At 39.8% G+C, this 17500-nt stretch overlaps 3 protein-coding genes and 1 long non-coding RNA gene across 5 annotated transcripts in view; 1 reads left to right on the top strand and 3 right to left on the bottom strand.

Annotated features, from left to right (window-relative positions):
• The window catches only part of LOC138007386 (uncharacterized), a 4334-nt gene extending 3073 nt beyond the window's left edge, over window positions 1-1261 (bottom strand). Inside the window, exons 1-2 of the mRNA XM_068854255.1 lie at window positions 1136-1261; window positions 68-176 (exon numbers count right to left, since the gene is read on the bottom strand). Coding sequence (XP_068710356.1) covers window positions 68-140 — 73 coding nt within the window. The 5' untranslated portion in view covers window positions 141-176; window positions 1136-1261. The remainder of the gene's footprint in view (window positions 1-67; window positions 177-1135) is intronic.
• An 828-nt stretch (window positions 1262-2089) lies between these two features.
• On the bottom strand, window positions 2090-11794 carry LOC138009086 (uncharacterized). Its single transcript, XM_068856396.1, has 6 exons — window positions 11684-11794; window positions 10565-10667; window positions 9399-9659; window positions 8667-9041; window positions 4059-4108; window positions 2090-2931 (listed from the first exon to the last, which is right to left on the bottom strand). Exons 1-6 carry the CDS (start codon window positions 11735-11737, stop codon window positions 2761-2763), a joined length of 1014 nt encoding a protein of 337 aa, XP_068712497.1. The 5' UTR covers window positions 11738-11794; the 3' UTR covers window positions 2090-2760.
• The window catches only part of LOC138009087 (uncharacterized), a 24641-nt gene continuing 12153 nt past the window's right edge, over window positions 5013-17500 (top strand). The window contains exons 1-2 of one of the 2 annotated variants that reach the window (XR_011124318.1): window positions 5013-5082; window positions 16054-16105. This is a non-coding gene — a long non-coding RNA (uncharacterized lncRNA). Of the gene's footprint in view, window positions 5083-15968; window positions 16106-17500 lie in introns of those variants that run through there. The other variant, XR_011124317.1, reaches the window with a different exon arrangement.
• On the bottom strand, window positions 13845-14591 carry LOC138008689 (tropomyosin-like). Its single transcript, XM_068855996.1, has one exon. The coding sequence runs from the start codon at window positions 14589-14591 to the stop codon at window positions 13845-13847; it is 747 nt and encodes a 248-aa protein (XP_068712097.1).

Genomic DNA, 17500 nt, shown 5'->3' with positions numbered 1-17500 from the left:
AACAAAAAATCGTAAACGGTTTTAAAATACGCTTGTTGATTCATCTTTGTTCTGGTCGTACACTTACTTGTTGGCACAGAGCACCAGCAACACGAAGTGAATTGCGTAAGGAGAACGAAGCCAAAAGATGCTGTCTTCATTTTACCGAGATGTGCTTTCTACCATAATGGACTTTGCTAGAAAGAAAAAAAACAAATAACTTGTCTCGGTGTCTCGCACGTGCAGTGAGTTGATTATCAAGTGTGCTATAAATTATTAATAGCGTGCGAGTTTGACGGGACTAACCATGCGATGTCACCATGCGTCTCCGTGATTAGTTGCTTTCGAGCTTACTTGCGGTACGTCACATAATAATCTCATTGATTCGAATACGACTCGAAAGCCGATTTTCGAAAATATGCCTGTAATGACAGAGAATATCTTGTTTGTACGTTGAAGATGGACACACCCATTGATACGTACGTCACTATTCCGTTGATACCAGTTTATAAGTTCGTTCCCCTACGGTACCAGTGTCCAAATTGGACAAGATTCCAGAGGAACAAAATAGCATGGTGTTTGTTGAAAATGATACATTTTTAGCAAAAACATGAATTTTCTAATTTTAATGTATGAAAAACGACCCCCGAGGCAAATCGGTGAAAAACTGCAAGTCTCGGAAACATCGAAAATGACAGGGTCCACAAGCATTTATTACGGTGCAATCATTTTGTCTTGGTTGAGTTAGGATTATCGCGCAACAAGTTTCTTGTTCTCACCTCAAAGTGCAATCAAGTTACTTTGTCAACGAGAAACACGAAATTATAATAAGCCGGTTTGTATAACATTCTGTAATGATGAAGTTCTTCCTGGCCGGTACATCAACCGACTTCTTACTTTAGAGACTATGGCTGAGGAGTTCAATGTCGACTCAAATAATCTGCTTTGGTATTGCTTTGTTCTCAGTGAGCTATGTAAATAATTACAACCTAGGAACGCAGATTTGACAATTTCAAATTTACAGTAATATGTACTCCATGCTTCGAACTTACGAGCTGTTTCCTTTATCTTGGTCTGCGTTCTAAAGCATACGATATTTTTAATGTCGAACTAAAACCTGACAATTTCATGACGGCGGATACAGAAGCTGGCTTACTTGTTAAAAGGCAAGAAGAAACACTCCAGCGATTTTTCGTCTCTCTGTTGTCGCTTGGGTGATACTCAAAATCCAGGAAACACCCAAAAAAAATGGAAATTAAACAGTTCATTTTAATTCAATTCCAATCGCTCACACCCCTCATTACCCGTCTAGTATTGAGGATTGAACTTTCCCTTTTATCACGTGGTTGCTGTTTTTAGGTGATATTTTTGGCGGCAAGTTTTTCCACCTGTTGATTTACAGGTACTTGGTTTAGGTGTGACGCAAACCCGGTTGAAATCATGCCCTCAGCTTCCTTTTTTCTTGGTATTATTCTAAAAACGCACTTGCTATTTTTCGAAGCTTGATCCGAACTGGTTTGATTGAAATGCAAAGTTCATCATATCAAGACCGACCGCGAGTGTTAAGGGTGCTTTCCATTAACAACGTAAGCATAACAACGAGCAACATAGCACCAATTAGACTGCTTGCAGCCTCCCTATTCTCTTAAACTCCGACGAGTTGTGCGATAACGAGCGACAATCCGGCCTATTCTCGAGTGTGATTTGCTGTCGCCCGGTATCGCACAGCTCGTCGGAGCTTCAGAGACAAAAGGGATGTTGCAAACGGTGTAAAAACTAATCTATATGAACGTGTTTTCGTTGGAAAATAGTTTCAAAAGGGGAGGGTTTGGAAGACGCGTCGTTTTGAAAACACAGCAGTTTTCTTGCCGACATGCGAAATAAGAGACTTCCCCCATCGTTTTTGAGCGTTTTTGTATAGATAGGTGAAAACGAAACAAGCGTCTTTGTGTGAATAAAAAAATGCTTCGTTTTGGCCAAGCACATTGTAAAGGATAGGGTTTTTGATCAAAACGCGCCTGAGTTTTCCGATTTGACCCATATGCAGGTGAAAACAAGCCTCGTGTTTCTTCACACGATGGCAGTGGCATGGGAAATAGAGATTCAATTTATTAACAGTCGTTTTGTTCAAGTAAGCAAAACGTTCATCCTCGTTACTATAGAAAGTATTCTTTATTCTCCTCCAAAACGTCAGTCTACTCCATGACAAACGGTAACTCTAAAAACGGATTGGAAGGTTAAATACGGTATTCCAAATACGCTGCTCTTGGAAATAGCTTTTTCGTTCCATACATTTAAAATCTACTCTCAAAATGAACATAGAAGTCATCTGCCACTCCCCGCAAGTAAATCTTAATTAAGGCGTATGAACAACACCTATCGAAGGAAATTGTACGAAAATATACCTTCTGTGTCTTGAAAAAAAACACGGGCTGAATTTTTTCCAACTTATATCAAGGCCATTAACTTTGCAAGACGTAAAATAACTATTAGAAACATTCATTTCACTCAACCTTATTTCCCAACTGAATAGACCAATGCACCCTAAAATGCGTGCCGCTTTATCGAGGGACGAATATCCCAATACCTGGCAATTGTTTTTTTTTTTTTCGTGACCAAACGAAATGAGAACTTCATTCTGTTATCTCTCTTGAGTTATTATACACTGTTGTAAAAGGTTTTAAATTCAAATTCCCTGAAAAACAAGCGTATAAGTCGAAGTGCTTAAGACATGTGAGACGTTAAAGCCATGCGGCCTGTCGTTGTTGAAGTCCTGTGAAATCATGGCCCATCAGGCTGTGGGTTGTCTACGAGGTCATAGGCGACGCGTGCTCGGTGCGCAAGAATTCTTTTGGTGGCAAATGCAATAGACGCCGTTCCTACTATCGCACCAGCCACACCACAACCGATCGCCACAGCCATACCGGAACTAGGTGCCTTGCTGCCTGGAATCTGGAGATAAAAAGAAAAAAGAATTATTAGAGGGAGTCCTCCTTGACGCCTATGCTTGATGATCTGTCGCGGCTTAGGCGAGTTATAAGCTCTATTTCAAAATAAATTTTTTTGATTTTCTTTTACCCCGTTTTGTGATTTGCTAAAAGTGAATTGTCTTGCGGAAAGAAATGATGTAAGCGCCATGAATTGAAAACCAAAGATTATACTCAAGCAGGTCGCAAAAGACACAGACGATGAAATGAGACAGACATAACTGACACAAGAAAAAAACCTACAGCTAACACTAAACGCGGGAAATCGCAGGTAACTAAATTATGATTTGTTTTAGTTTTGCAGTGGATGAAAATTAGGCGAGAGGCATTTGCGAGCGCAAAAAAATGAGCGAGTATGAAATCAATTATCAATTACTTATCCAATTTGAATACGGGACACGGAAAAGAAACCTTTACCGGAGGAATGAGTAAAGAATGCAAGATCTATCACAGCCGGCTCCCTGAGTTGATAGCTAATAAGAAAGGAGAGCAATATCACACTACAATAGCATGGATCAGGGCCAAAACTTGCTTCTCCCTGCTCAGATCATCACTTGTATGTTTAAATAGCTCAAGAAAGGTAAAGGTAAAGTCGTGCATTTATATAGCGCCTTTATCACAAACGTCTCAAAGGCGCTTTACAATGATCAGTTTACCCCCAGCGGACTGGAAGCATATACAGGCGCAAATTGCAGCCGCTTCTAAGCAGTCCATGCATGCTGGTACTCATTTTACCGACCTCGGAAGGATGGAAAGCTGAGTGAACTTCAGCGGGAAAGAAGGTCGCCAAATATTCCACTCTCGGCAGAACCGGGAATGGAACCCGGGACCCTAGGGTTGGAAGGCAGAGATCTTACCACTGCGCCAACCCCTCCGCCTTAAAAACGTTAAGAACGTTTAAAAGAACCACAAATAGAATTAATAACATAGATATGGACATCGACGTCGCAGAAAGCTCAATTTACATTTATTTGTAATGTATAATATATATATTATTCAATTTCTAGTTATTAATTAATCAATTATTAATTTTTATTTATGTTCAGAAAAAACCCACAATAAGATGCCCTTAATAAAAAGATCCCAGCACACCTTGCTTCGAACTTGTTTCCCTGTTCCGAGATCATCTTCACTCTCTTGGCCTGTAACAAGCATCAGACGATTAGTTATTTGTTTGTAATCCAAACTGAAATCAATGCTGTCACTCTCTCACTGGATCCTGTTTTATTCCAATTGCCTTTCACTTTGCCTATATCATGGTAATTTGTGTGACTGTAATATAGAGGTTTTGCAAGGCAGCCATGTTGCATGGCAGGAACAATACATTCTTTTTCCTATGGCAATAAATGTTCTTTCTAATGCAAAACATTTTCGTTGTTCCTGCCATGCAACATGGCTGCCGTGCAAAACCTCTATAACGGTATATTGAATGTGGCGAGGACTCAAAGCGCTTTATAGCAGTTATACGTTGTGGCGCAAATGGTAGCCTTTACAATTGATTTTCATTGTAACAGTTGAAATAACTAGAAGAGTTTACAGGGGCTACCAATTGTGATAGATGGAGAGACCCCAACTCCAAGAACATCACGGTACCCTCCTTGGGTACACTTTTCAAACTAAGAGCATGGGTTCTTTAACGTAGCACGCAAGTCAGTATTGTGAAGCGGGGCCTACAGCGAAAGATTGTTGGAGCCGATATACCAAATAGCCGCTCCGCACGCAGTTTGATGCTGGCTGGGAAGTTTAGTCTCTAAGCAAATAATTTGCTGGGAATTTATTTACGAATTAATTCTTGCTGGCGGTCTTGTGTGTGAATCTATTCTTGGCAGGAACATGATCCAGCACGCCCCCCACTCTGCTCATTTCTGGTAACACGTTTTTTCTGGTTTTTCGGATGTGGTGTTAATTGACGCACTTCAGATGTGAACGACGTTCATGTACCCAGCGTGACATTTGTGTCTGGTAATCCTCTATAGCCCTGGACGTACGTGATCACGTCCAGCAAAGAGTTCAGCAACTGCTGTCCGCTCAGGAAGTTATGCTTTCTTTTTTTTGTCCTGATCAAGAAATCGGCTACGCGGGAGATCAGAAACCTTTACGTAAGCCTGCGAAAAAGGTGAGCACTACTTGCATTGAACCTGGATGAAATCATCTCAATTACTTTACCTACATCTCTCTTCAATTTCAACTTAGCAATCGAATTTTTAGATATACGTAGCTTCCAGACTATTTGTATACGGACCCTGTGAATAACGGACAAAGATTACGGAGTTCACTGTGTTGGTCAAGCGACTGATTATTGTGTTTTTCCGAAATTTTATTAGTGGATTGCATCACTAAAATACTGTCTGCATTCCTCTAAGCTAAGAAAATTAAAAATCTTGTCGAGGGCTTCGCTGTAAACGTGTGGCTTTAAAAATTCTGGTGGACTGAAAAATGACAAGAGCCGCAGGACGAATGGCAACATCTTGGGGTAAGCCGGTTTGAATGGCTGTTAGTGCATGTATCAGGTTCTTTTGGAGTGACTCAATTTTGCAAAAAGGATCAAGACCGACACAAAATTTTATTTTTTAGAGAAATGCTAACAAATTACGCTCATACTCAAAGAAAAATCCTTCCAATTGAACGGAATAAGCTATCTCCAAACACACGGGACAAAAATGGCGGTTTCTTTTGCCAGTATCAGAAATTTTGAGCCAGAGCAATAAGAAACTGCTAGAGTGGAAACGTTACATAGCCGACGTGTTCTCCTTTGGGACACTGAAACAGAAGAATTTTGACAAATACATTGAGCATGCTAACAGACACCATGCAACCATAAAATTTACGGCTGAAATCTCCGACAAAGAAACAATCTTTCTGGACACATCAGCAATATTCTTGATGTGTGCTCTCACTTCCACATTTCTCCTCCTGCCACCCACCAGGGGCTAGTAAAGGATTTATCAAGGGCCAAGCTCCGAGATTACTCTGAACAAACTTCTCAATTTCAACATTTGAGGAAACCAATTGCAACTTCAGAGTTCGCTTGCATATGAGAGGCTATCCCAGCCATCTGCTTGATGTCATCCTGTCGGAAGTTAAATTCACAAAAAGGAAGTCAGAGACAAAAGACGCCACTGTCCTTCGTCACACAATATCCACAATATCACCCATCATTGCCTAATAATCAGTCGGGATGCAACTAAATACAACACCTAATTTGGCTGGATCCCTGTAGGAAGCAGCTCTATTGTGTTTTACGTCATGGTCTATTGTTCTAATAATGGCAAAATGGTATTGGATAGAGAATCAACCTTACTCAGGGAAATATACAAGGAACCCCCTTCATCTCCTACAGGAAGGAGAAATTCAACATCTCTCGGTGTTGTGTTTATGACTTCTGTAGATCTTGCAAAACATCGGTGATGTGTTTGTGACTTCTGTTAAGATCTTGCAAAACAACGTCGATGTGTTTGTGACTTCTGTAGATCTTGGAAAACATCGTCGATGTGTTTTTGACTTCTTCAAGTTAGATTTTGCAAAACATCGTCGTTGTGTATGTGACTTCTGTAGATCCTGCAAAACATCGGGTGATGTGTTTGCGGCTTCTGCTAACATCTTGCAAATGAAACATCGTCGATGACGGTGTTGTGTATTAAACATCCTCATTGATTGGCTTCTAAGGATGTGTTTGTGACTTCTGCATATAATTTGAGCCGCTGACTTTATGAAATTGTTCGCCATGTTGTCTAGTATAAAAAGTACTTTTAAAACGCAAAGAGAGGGTAAACGTTTATAAAATCCTAGAGGTACCAGGGCCCAAAGTCATCCACTAAAAGAGCCGTGTAAAATGTAACAGTTTTACAATACTTAACCCAGTGTCAGGTGAAGTCATGCTATCTTGTTTAGACTTCCTGAAATACGAATCATTACGCTTATGCGTTGAGTTAACATTTGTTGGAAAAGGGAGATATTTAAAAAGGTTAGCTTAACTCAGGTTTATTTCTTGTATTCGGCTGAGATGTGCTAGAACTGATAACGTTTGCTGGGAATAAGCCATTATCATTTCTAAATTTGCTGGCTGGCTGGCACTGAAGACCTCTACATCTCGTATAACTGGCAAAAGGCAATGACGGAAGTTCTTTCCTGGCTGGGATTATGGTCCTCAATAAAGTTGCTTGCTGGCAAAAGGGATACTATGGACTTGAGCTTACTGGCGCTGAGGAGCGGCTATTTTTTTCCCACGAAAGTTAATTATTAAGAAGTATCGCTTGACAGTTGTCAGTTTGTTGTTTGGCAGAAAAATAAACCTTTTTCAAAAAGTTGGTCGTTGAGCAGTCCTGATAAGGTAAGATGGCGAATGCTTATGGCCCATGTTAATTATATGAAATTGACTTTTACATTTCTTCCCTGATGGGAAGGTCATTTTTATCGTTGTTCCCATAATCTCGCGGTCCACTCGCACATCGAATTAAACAATAAAGTGTCGTCCTTGATATAACCACGCAGTATGACAGAACTAATCGGAGTAAGGCTAAATATGGGGGATGCCCTCTCGTACCTTTTAGTAAAATCCAACTAGTGGTCTATTATCAATGCTGCGTTCTGATTGGTTGAGCATAGCCCACTAGTAGCGAAAAGCGCCAGCTTTGAAAACCAAAACAACAATTAAAGTCTAGCTTTAACTAGCGGAAGAGGTTTTGTCTCGATATTTTTTTGTCCAACTAGTTGGATTTTACTAAAACAATTATTCCTCTCGCCCTCATGGCCTTTGAGTCAATAGCCCATTCGGCCTTCGGCCTCACGGGCTATTGACTCAGAGCCCATTCGGGCTCGAGGAATACTTGTTAAATATTCTCTTACCTACGGATTTATCGTTCTTATACGAGTCTAGAAATTCAAAACAATTGCCGGCGGTGACTCGTTTATTTTCAAACCTTGCCGATTGTTGGTCCGACTGGAATTTGAAACCACACGATCTTACAGGGTCGGCCAGGGTTTTTGGGTATACGGTATACAGGGGCTTTTTAAATCGGGTATACGGTATATTGCAGCTTAAATACGGATATTCGGTATATCACTTTCTTTGAATTTCAGGTATACAGTATACAATGCTTTCATTAAATTTGGGTATATTTGGATGAATTTTGGGTATTTTGGCGAATTTTTTTCGGGTACAATGGTATACCACTAGCCCTTCCTGGCCGACCCTGATCTTAATAAAGGGGCTATATCACGCAAAATGATGAAATTTCACGACACCCAAAATGCTCAAAAATGAAAATGGAACATCGCAACAAACACCTAAAACTGTTGAACAAGATAAAGGAAATACAACAAAAGGAAAGAGAAGCATGGATGGACACAAATGGACAAGTTTGAAAAGGATTGCATTTGGGTAATCTTGAAAAACGTCGGTCCGACGTTTTACAAATTTATGGCAAATCGCCTGGATAAAAGTCGTTTTTGCTCAAAATCATCTTGTTTCAGATGTTACGATAATTTTATCAGTAAAGGAATGCTACATTACCGTTTTCGAGTTTTAAACTTGTGATTAACTAAAGAGCTCGAGTTCCCCGAAACACTCTAAAATAACGTGACATAGCCCCTTTAAGGCTACGCGATGCCCAATCATCTAAGCTGACGTGTCGTCGGCGGGTCAACGATTATGAGATTAAAACTCTCGTTACGTCCGAGACTGCGATAAACCATACACACCTGGCTCATAATAACAGTAGTAAATCTTGAGATTGAATGGGTCCTCGCTGGGTCCATAAGGATGGGCACCGCCCGCTGCGTCAGTGTTTCCCTGATCATCATCATCAAACTTGATAAATTCACTGGTCACTTTAGTTCCAGCGACTTTCTGGCACTGGGCGGAGTCATAAGTTAAAAGGTAGAAAGGTTTGAGAGCCGGAAGCTGAATAGGATTGTTAACGTTCCCTTTCGTACTGCAGCAATATTTTATCGTTGTGTGTGATTTGTCGTAGTTGCCATCTGGAAGATCACCGAAGTGTTTGTCCTTGAAATCGATTTCGGATTGTTCGTCATCCCATCGGATGAATCCCTCCTTGAGACCACTTGGACACATTCCTGAGAATTACGGGAAAAAAAAAGGATATGAAACAGCTTGAGAAAAAGTTGCCATTGAAATGTGTTTGTCAATTCAACGGACGAAGGGACAGTGAGTGAACATTAGTCATTAATTAAGCCCAGCGCTGATCCAGTACTCTAACCAACCAAAGCTACCAGTTAGTAATTCGCTTAATTATTTTAATATGTTAAACTGCAAAACAATCAATGATCGTTTAATGCATTCATTTTTTCTTCCTTATTTCGTCAGTCAGCAATAAGCCAAATGATGACAAGTGACCCGGTCTTTTTATCATGCAGTACTCGCTTGACTTATCATTTTCGACTGAGTTATAAATAGAGAGTGTCTTTCCTCACCTTTTTTGTACAAGCAGTATTTTCCTTCTGGCCAAATCTCGGTTCCTGTGTTTCCATTATTCCCAACTTTCAGACAAAACTTCTGCTGAATGCCATGCGCAGAAAAGTTAACGGGCATGTGAAATATGCTGGACCGCTGGTTGGCATTATTGTCGTCTTCAGTATCGTGGTATGTCCATCCTGCTTTCCACTCTGTGATCCCGTCTGATGGACAACCTGTATCAGGCATGGGCATACCATACGTACCACCTGGCCATTGCACTGCAAGGAGAAACAGCACAACAAATACATCTCAAGAAAATTAATGTGCATCAGTAAGTCGTCAATTATTGAGTTATTTTTCACTGAATCTTTTTTATTTCCTGGTACATGTAACATAGTTAATGAATGGAGATGGTTATGAAATTTGACAAGTCTTTTTGTTTCATGTTTTTGTCTGTATTTTTGACCTTGACGGTACACAAAACTGCACACCTTTTTTCGAGAAGATAACCAATCAAATCTTTCGATAAAATCATTTTTTGTGCGCAACTAATTTGCGAACCGGTGGAAGCGAAAACAAAACATTGTCAATAAGCCTTTTTACCGTTATGTACTTAGTTACCTGGCCTTTAAATAAAAGTGAGTCTGGAGTTGACCTTCTTATGATACCGATGTCGTTAGTCCATTGGTACCGTTAGATAACCCCCACGTGTAAAACGCAAAGAAACTTCATTCGAAGTAAAAACGAAATAGAACATCAATCCAATAGCGCGACTTTGGTATGATCTTGAAAAAGTGTTCGCAATTTGTTTCACGGACTAATGTTTGACAAGATTAAAAGAAAGCTTCTCCTTATTCCCTCCAAGGAAACTCCTACTATGGGCAGTAAACAGTTCGATTACCCAATCACATTACTGCATTTCAAATTAAATGACGTCAGAGCAAAATGCCGATCGCTTTCCAGAAAGTTCTATGGAGAGATGACGTTAATTGCATCCGCGGTCGCTAAGCCAATGAAAAATTTGCACTCTTTTGTTTTTTGTTCGATAAGCCAATTAAATGTTTTGCATTTTTGTTTACGTGCTGTTTTTTTACGTTTATTTTGCAAGGTCATATGAGAGTCGCTCTATTATTACCAGGAACAGAGGTTTGTTTTAAAAAGTGTCAGTATTCAACAGACTTACCATCGGCTTTCACTGCAGTCAGGCATGCAAAAAAGGCGAATAGCACGACGCACCAACAGTTACCCATCTCTCCCCTTCCTCGAATTTCCAATCGATCACTTGTCTGGAGTCGAAAAATCAAAGATTCAAACTTTCAATCTCTAACTGACCATATCTACGTAGGTATAACAATGTACGGAAGAGTGATTTCCTTCGAATGTATTAGAATGATAACGTGGATTAAGCTGGAACTGAGATTGCACCTTGCAGACACAGGTCTTTTAAGACTTGTGTTTCCCGAAGAGAAAAAAAGAGGGGTTCGGGAAGAATTTCAAAATTCCTCCCGAACCCCACCCGTTTTCTCTGCAGGTGAAAAATTGAAGACCGACGTGATTACGAGCTGTTTGCGATGGTGACATTGTAGCGCATGTATACTATGCTTAAGTCAAATTACGACGAAGTTCTTACGACCTCTCGGTATGACCACCAAACTTGAAATACATTTACTTGAGCTTCTGAGGTTACACAACAGGAAATCTCGATGTATGAAGGCCGTGTTTTTGACCGTGTTCGTTCAACATAAACAAAAAAAACCACTTTTTATGTTTCCGAAATATTTTTATATTCTCCTATTTTTATTACAAGGAGATATACACCTAACATGCTCTTGAGGATGTAAAGTGTGCGTAATTGTAGCTTTTGGTTTTCGCTATTGTTATGGTCCATGTGATATCTCTGTATTTGAATTTGATCTTCTTTTAAACTGAGTTGTTTTGTGTGATTGCCACCTGCCAATCATAACAGTACTTTCATGAAAAATCAGTCTTCTGAAACAATTCAAACACCGATGCAAGAAACGACAAAAAGCGGACAGCGGAAGAAACAGACTTATGTAGAAATCGAGGTCCAACACCAACTGTACTTATGTGGTTATCTTAAAATGCTATTCCTGAAGTTTGCTTCTTAATCGACTCAACTTCTCTTCAATCGCGAACCCTGTTGTTTTTCAGCTTAAGTACTTAAAGAACAGAGAAATTTTTATTTCGGCAACAAAGTTTTAATTAAACCATAATAGTTAGTAAATCAGTTATCGGTTTTAAACAAAGACAGTAGATTATGAATTGGATCTTTAAAACTTACCGAAGAAATTGGCTTCCACCATATTGAGTACGGGGAGAAGGAACATGACGTCATGGGACAAATTTATCTTGTTTATGCTAGTTTCATTCATTGGGAGCCACGCTTTTTGCATTAACCAATACGAGAGCGACATTAGTTGGCAATATTCGGGTATCTCGCATCACCGCGTTCCTCATACGTTAGATAAGAATGGCGGGAACACGTTCGCGCGCTTTTTCTGGGAGTGAAAAGTGTCCAGTACCAGGTCAAATTAAAGGCATCAAACGCCTTAAATTTGATAATGAAACCTTCCCCAAATTCTTTAAAACGGTTAATTTCAACCAGATACCGCAGTGGAATACACCATACACTGACATAAATGAGGTGTCTCCGCTTAGAAACGAGGGAAAATGAATTAATGAGAAAAGCAAATCCCGTAACGGAAATTTCGTGAGACTTTTTCACCTCTCTGTTTTGGGAAAAGCAGAAAACTGTTATTTTCACCTAGAGAACTTAACTGTGCGAGTTTGTGTTATTAAACAATGATTTCTTTTACTGTCAAGCGCTGGTACCTGCTCACTTCACGTGCACCTCATGAAATGAAAAACTTGTTATTGAAGTGCATCTTCATAACTGACAACGCATTGTGTAAATATGGTTAGGCGCCGGAGGTCCAAATAGCATTAAGGCCTATTAGCAGCTATGTCAGCATATCTGAAAACTGTTCGGAAAAACAGCGTTTCTATAAGGAAAAGATGAAGTTTTCTGATCATCTGATAACTCTGGGACTCTCAAGTGCTCAACATCTATTGAACCTGTCACCTTCCGATTACTAACTATAGTTTGGACCTCTACAACCGAGCTATATATGACTCGTGGGAGCTAAGCTATTAGATTAGATAGGGTTTCTAAATTTGGCTTCCTTTTTCTCTTCATTGTGATTTTCTTTGCTTCGAAGGCGTGACAGCTAGACTTTCAAGCTCTTTACGAAACCAGACTCGGAATACTGGATATCTTGTACATATTTTTCCTGTTGGGAAGTAAATTCTTCACCATTGGAGTTCTGAAGAGTTTGGCTTTTTTGTGGTTGACCGGGTACGCTGTTTTTGTGTTCCGTTTTATAAAACACCTGGCATACGTCCACAAATGCCGCGAACAAATGAAGGAGAGCGAGAATATTCCACACCCAAACGACCAGTCTGCGAGAAACCTCACGGCTAGTTTTTAATTGTAGAAAGTTACTTGGATCAAAGGACGACACCTCATAGATAAGCGGTTGGCTGAACTATAGAATTCAGGGCCACTTTCCGAAAAACAAAAGTTCCTATTGTTATATACTTTAAAGTCTTCTGACTAATTTTGCATGTGGCGCCTTTGTTGTCCTCAAGTCTGTATTTGAGCCACGCATTTTAACCCTTTCACTGCCATAAATGCCATTGACACTTATAGATTTTACTCTGTGTAACGCCAGACGATTTTACTCTTCAATGGGGAAGCCATCGGCAGTGAAAGGGTTAAATCTGTACTTTGAGATCAAAAGGTGATCAATGGTTTGGGCACAGTAGAGGGAACTGCATGAGTCTGCACTAGTCGTTTGTTTTTTTTGTTATTTTTGGTTGGAGCAGGTTGAAGTTTTGGCAGCTATTCAGCTGATGTGGACCTGCTATACCCACCCACCCACCCACTAACGACAAAAGACAGTCACAACACTAGGAACTCCATCCCCTTCTCTTCTTGAATCAGAGTGTGTGGGTTCTTTAACTTCCCACAGGGAATTTATGAAAATATTTGTGACACAGGGCCCACGGTTTATCGTCCTTATCCCAGAAGGAGAGAAAGTCTAACTACTAGTTTAAATTGCAGATGAAACCTTAAACTTTGAACTCTTCAAAACGGGAATCATTGCGTTTCATAAATTGAATTAATGCAATTAATAACAACCTAAGTGCTTCCAGAATGAACTTTTAATGCTACAATGGATCAGTGGTGCTATGACGGTTAAACATCCGACAGATTACAGCGCAAAGCACTATTTTCTTTAATGGCGATCGTTTTCATCTGGAGAGACATCTACCTTCATCACATAATGATGAAGCTGTTATAAACAGCCACGATTTAGAATTTCATGCTTCACCGGCCACTGAAACTTTTTACTTAGCTACAAAGCTAAAAATGTCTTTGGTTAAGCGTGTCCACTAAACTCGTTAAACACCTTGTTGAGCTCGTCTTGTGCCCACGTTTTCCTCTTTATTATTCCGTCTAGTTGCTTTTCAAGAGTGTTTCTTTTGCGATTCAACAAATCAATCTTCCTTTGCGCATGCTCCGCCCTTTCTTCCGATTCTCTGTATGTGTTTCTCAAATCTTTAATTTTTTCCTTCACGGTAGCTTCTTCCTCTTCGCTGAGCAGGCTCATGCGCGAACTTGACTGTAACTCGTCAATGTACTTGTTTATTTGTCCCAGTTTCGAATTGAGATTTTCCTCAAGCTCATATAACCGCTCGCAGCGTTTCTCCGCGAGCTTTTTCTGCAGCTCAACAGATTTTATCCTTTGTCTGGCTTCGTCTAACTTGGTTTCATTAACTATTACTGTTTGTTTAATATTTTCGAGTTTTTCGTTGAAGGCGTTCTGTGTTGCCGTCATCAGTTCTTCCTCTTTTGACAAGTATGCCATGGCATCTTCATTTCTTTGTAGAGTCTCGCTTGTCATCTGTAACTGACCCTCCACGTCGTCCAGTCGAGCAGATATCCGCTGAATATCAACTTCGGTCTGTGTTGCTTGTCTCCTCAGAGAAGCGGCTGTTGCTTCGGCACTGTCGATTTGACCATTTACCTCATTAAGACTCTGTTTAAAGTCTTCACTTCTAGCCTCAGCTAGGTCTAAGCGAGCTTTCAATTGCGCCATTTTCTCGCGCAGATTTTCCGTGGCCATGTTTAGGGAACTTTTCCAGGGAAATGGTTCACTATGAACGTCGCCAAGAGAGCGTCACAATCAGTAGGCTGACATTGAACAGCGCGAGGATGACGTCACAATAGGAAACGAAATGAGAGCCAATTACTGCTTGAAGTTCATTTGAGAGGTTTTCGCAAATCCAACTTAGAGTGGTTTTCAATTGCGTGTCGAAAGTAATTAGATAATTACTTTGGTTACTTCACTCAGTGATTGGTTCAAAGTTCTCGCGCTACTTTTTCAACCAATCAGAAGTGAAACCAAAACCAATCGTGGCTTACGCGTGCACATTTTCCCCCGCTTTGTGTCGGCTACGTGTAATTACTTCGAGTCTTGATTGGTTTGCCGGATTGTCTCAGTCCTTTTTTGATTGGCCAAAATACTACTTTGGTTTTGGTTTTACGACACTCAATTGAAACTCGCTCTAATTACTCTAATAAATCGCAGCAAACGCAAACATAAAGAAAGTATTTACATTTTTTTTATAGTGATACGATATCCAAATGTATTTGCGGAAAAAATGACTTACTTTCCATTTGTTTACTGTTGTTTAGTTGCAACCCCATTATGACGTGGTTTGTGCATGATACAACATCAATCTCAACGAGTGGTCGCCCAGGAATGTAGCCGTTTCCCAGGAGACTGGAATTCTGGGTGAAACAACTCTAGACCGGCTGTGCTTTTTGCAAATTTGTGGCCTTGTGAATATAGACAATAATCTCAAAATCAATCGAAAAAATTGCCGTTTTTGACAATGTCAATCAATCATTGAAGCTTCTTTGTTTAGTTAAGAGTCTGCAACAATGTCAATATTATCTCTGTTAATTGCAGCAAGAAAAAAAAAATTATTTAGGGTTAAATTGGCGGACAGAAACTTAATGACACCAAAAATGACTCAAAAGGTCGCTATGTCAACACACTACACAAACATGCAGTCGCGTCGACCAGACATGTGAACGTTAATCAAATGTCTGTTACCGGCACATTTGAATTTAACCTGAAATAGAAACCCAGGTGGTTAAGAAAGCGTTGACGTAGCTTCTTTAATATCCACCCACGAAGCTGTTGGCGTGCAGGATTGTGATTAAGTAATTTTAATTACTTAATACCCATGCAGAGTGAGGAGAAAAGGCCTTTTCAGGATAAAACATGTACAAAGTATTGCTGGTATATGGGACCTCCCCGACCACACTCAGACACTTGGAAGTTGTCATTACGCCTCGCCATATTTGTTTATTGTTGCCAGGAATGTCGTGATCTTAATTAACGTATCTCGAGAACATCGTCAAGAATGTTAAATCCGTTACGCCTGCTGTCAAAAAAAGCGTGCAAAAAAGAGTGCAATTGATATCGCGTACTATTTGAACTTTAGTCAGTCAAGAGAAGTGTGTAATCAAGAGCTCTACACCACTGAGTCAATTTACTTGTTTTTATAATTTAATAGGGCTTCTGACCTCGTTATTGGTGAGAGACTGAAAGCGACGAACATTCCGAAAGTAAGTTAATTTCCCACTAGTTATGATCTGTTTAAATGAGCAATTTTTCCGATCGATTTTCAGGAACTAATCTCACTGGTATGTTTTAATTTTGTTGTTTTCTATACTATGTGAAGTTCTGCGTACTATCACTTGCAGATTCAGTTTATCTTGTTTGGTACAACATATATGATAAACTTTGCGAGCTTCATCAAGTTATGCGATCTACTAATTAAGTTCCCAGATAAGCTTTCGTCCCCGTTTACGCAATCAGTTAGCTCTTTCGCCGATAACTTCTGAGAATGCGAGGCCAAATCTCGCTTTACCGGCGATCATGTTAAGGCTGTAATTAATATTTTTATCCAATGTAACCTTTAAAGAATTTTAGAATTTCTTTTTAATTTAATATTCTCGTCCCGCACATAAGCTTGTTCGATTGCTGTTGGAGAACTCTGCTGCGATGGGTCATGTCTCAATTAGCATTATCTCCATGGACAGAAATCGTCACATTTTGCGACCTTTACCAATAAATTTCTATGACCGTTAGGGAAGGGAATTGTTCAAACTATGATGGCGAGATAACAAAACTGAACAAAGTACACACGCTGCAATATTTTCTTGGTATCGCCATGGTAACTTGATTTTTGTAATTTAAGTAGGAACAAATAGGAAACAAATGGGCATCGTGTTTAGAGGGAAAATTTCCCAGTATCAGGTTAATTCATGTATATGTATATTTTATTTTTCACTAAAAGGACAAAGGATAGGAGTTCCGCAGGTTAAATATAGATTCTGTTGGCTTTAAATGCTCTTTGAGTAATAAGAGCACAGGTTTGGATAAACTTCTGGAATATTCCGAGAGGGATCAAGGATTCAGTAAAAACAGCCGGTTCACAGAACCCGGACCCCGCTGTGGGCGCTTTGCAGGAGATTTTGACAATGTTGGAAACGCACAAAATTTCAAGCGTTTCCCGAGATGATTGTAGGTTAATATCTTCCAAAATCTCGGCAAGCGGTGTTCGTCCATTTCAATTAAATTTTTTTCCAAAAACCTCACCTGTTTAAACGTTTTCCATATGAGCGATCTCCTTTTTGTCCTTTGAACGTGGCATCAAATAAATCGAAACAACCAATCCAAGCAATCAAATTTAAACAAGGAAACCGAGACAATTAAAAGTTTGCCTTATGGTACCCTCTTTCACCAGAGAAAAGAAATCGGTTATCTTTTAATGGTTAAATTTGCCGAGATAGTTTCAATCTATTCTTCCTTTCCATCAGCTGTAACTTATGTGCTTGTTGTAGTTTTTCACTGTTTGAAATGAAACGCCAGAGGGTTTTATCAATACAATATATAAGGGACGTAATGAAAAGTGGTACCTAGTTGAAGTTGAGATATATCAGAAATTTTCATTCATG

Source organism: Montipora foliosa, chromosome 6 (genome assembly GCF_036669935.1).
Source record: "Montipora foliosa isolate CH-2021 chromosome 6, ASM3666993v2, whole genome shotgun sequence".
NCBI classification, from domain to species: domain Eukaryota; kingdom Metazoa; phylum Cnidaria; class Anthozoa; order Scleractinia; family Acroporidae; genus Montipora; species Montipora foliosa.
The sequence above is the reverse complement of the archived record's forward strand: the minus strand, read 5'-3'. Positions and strand labels throughout refer to the sequence as shown.

Bases quoted from the DNA above. Each gene is read 5' to 3' on its own strand.
- LOC138009086 (XM_068856396.1), bottom strand. From the start codon at position 11,737: ATGACGTCATGTTCCTTCTCCCCGTACTCAATATGGTGGAAGCCAATT. The intron at 9,660-10,564 runs GTAAGTCTGTTG...TTCTCCTTGCAG, and splicing joins GACTGCAGTGAAAGCCGATG to TGCAATGGCCAGGTGGTACG. The intron at 2,932-4,058 runs GTGTGCTGGGAT...TTTTATCTCCAG, and splicing joins GGAAACAAGTTCGAAGCAAG to ATTCCAGGCAGCAAGGCACC.
- LOC138008689 (XM_068855996.1), bottom strand. From the start codon at position 14,591: ATGGCCACGGAAAATCTGCGCGAGAAAATGGCGCAATTGAAAGCTCGC.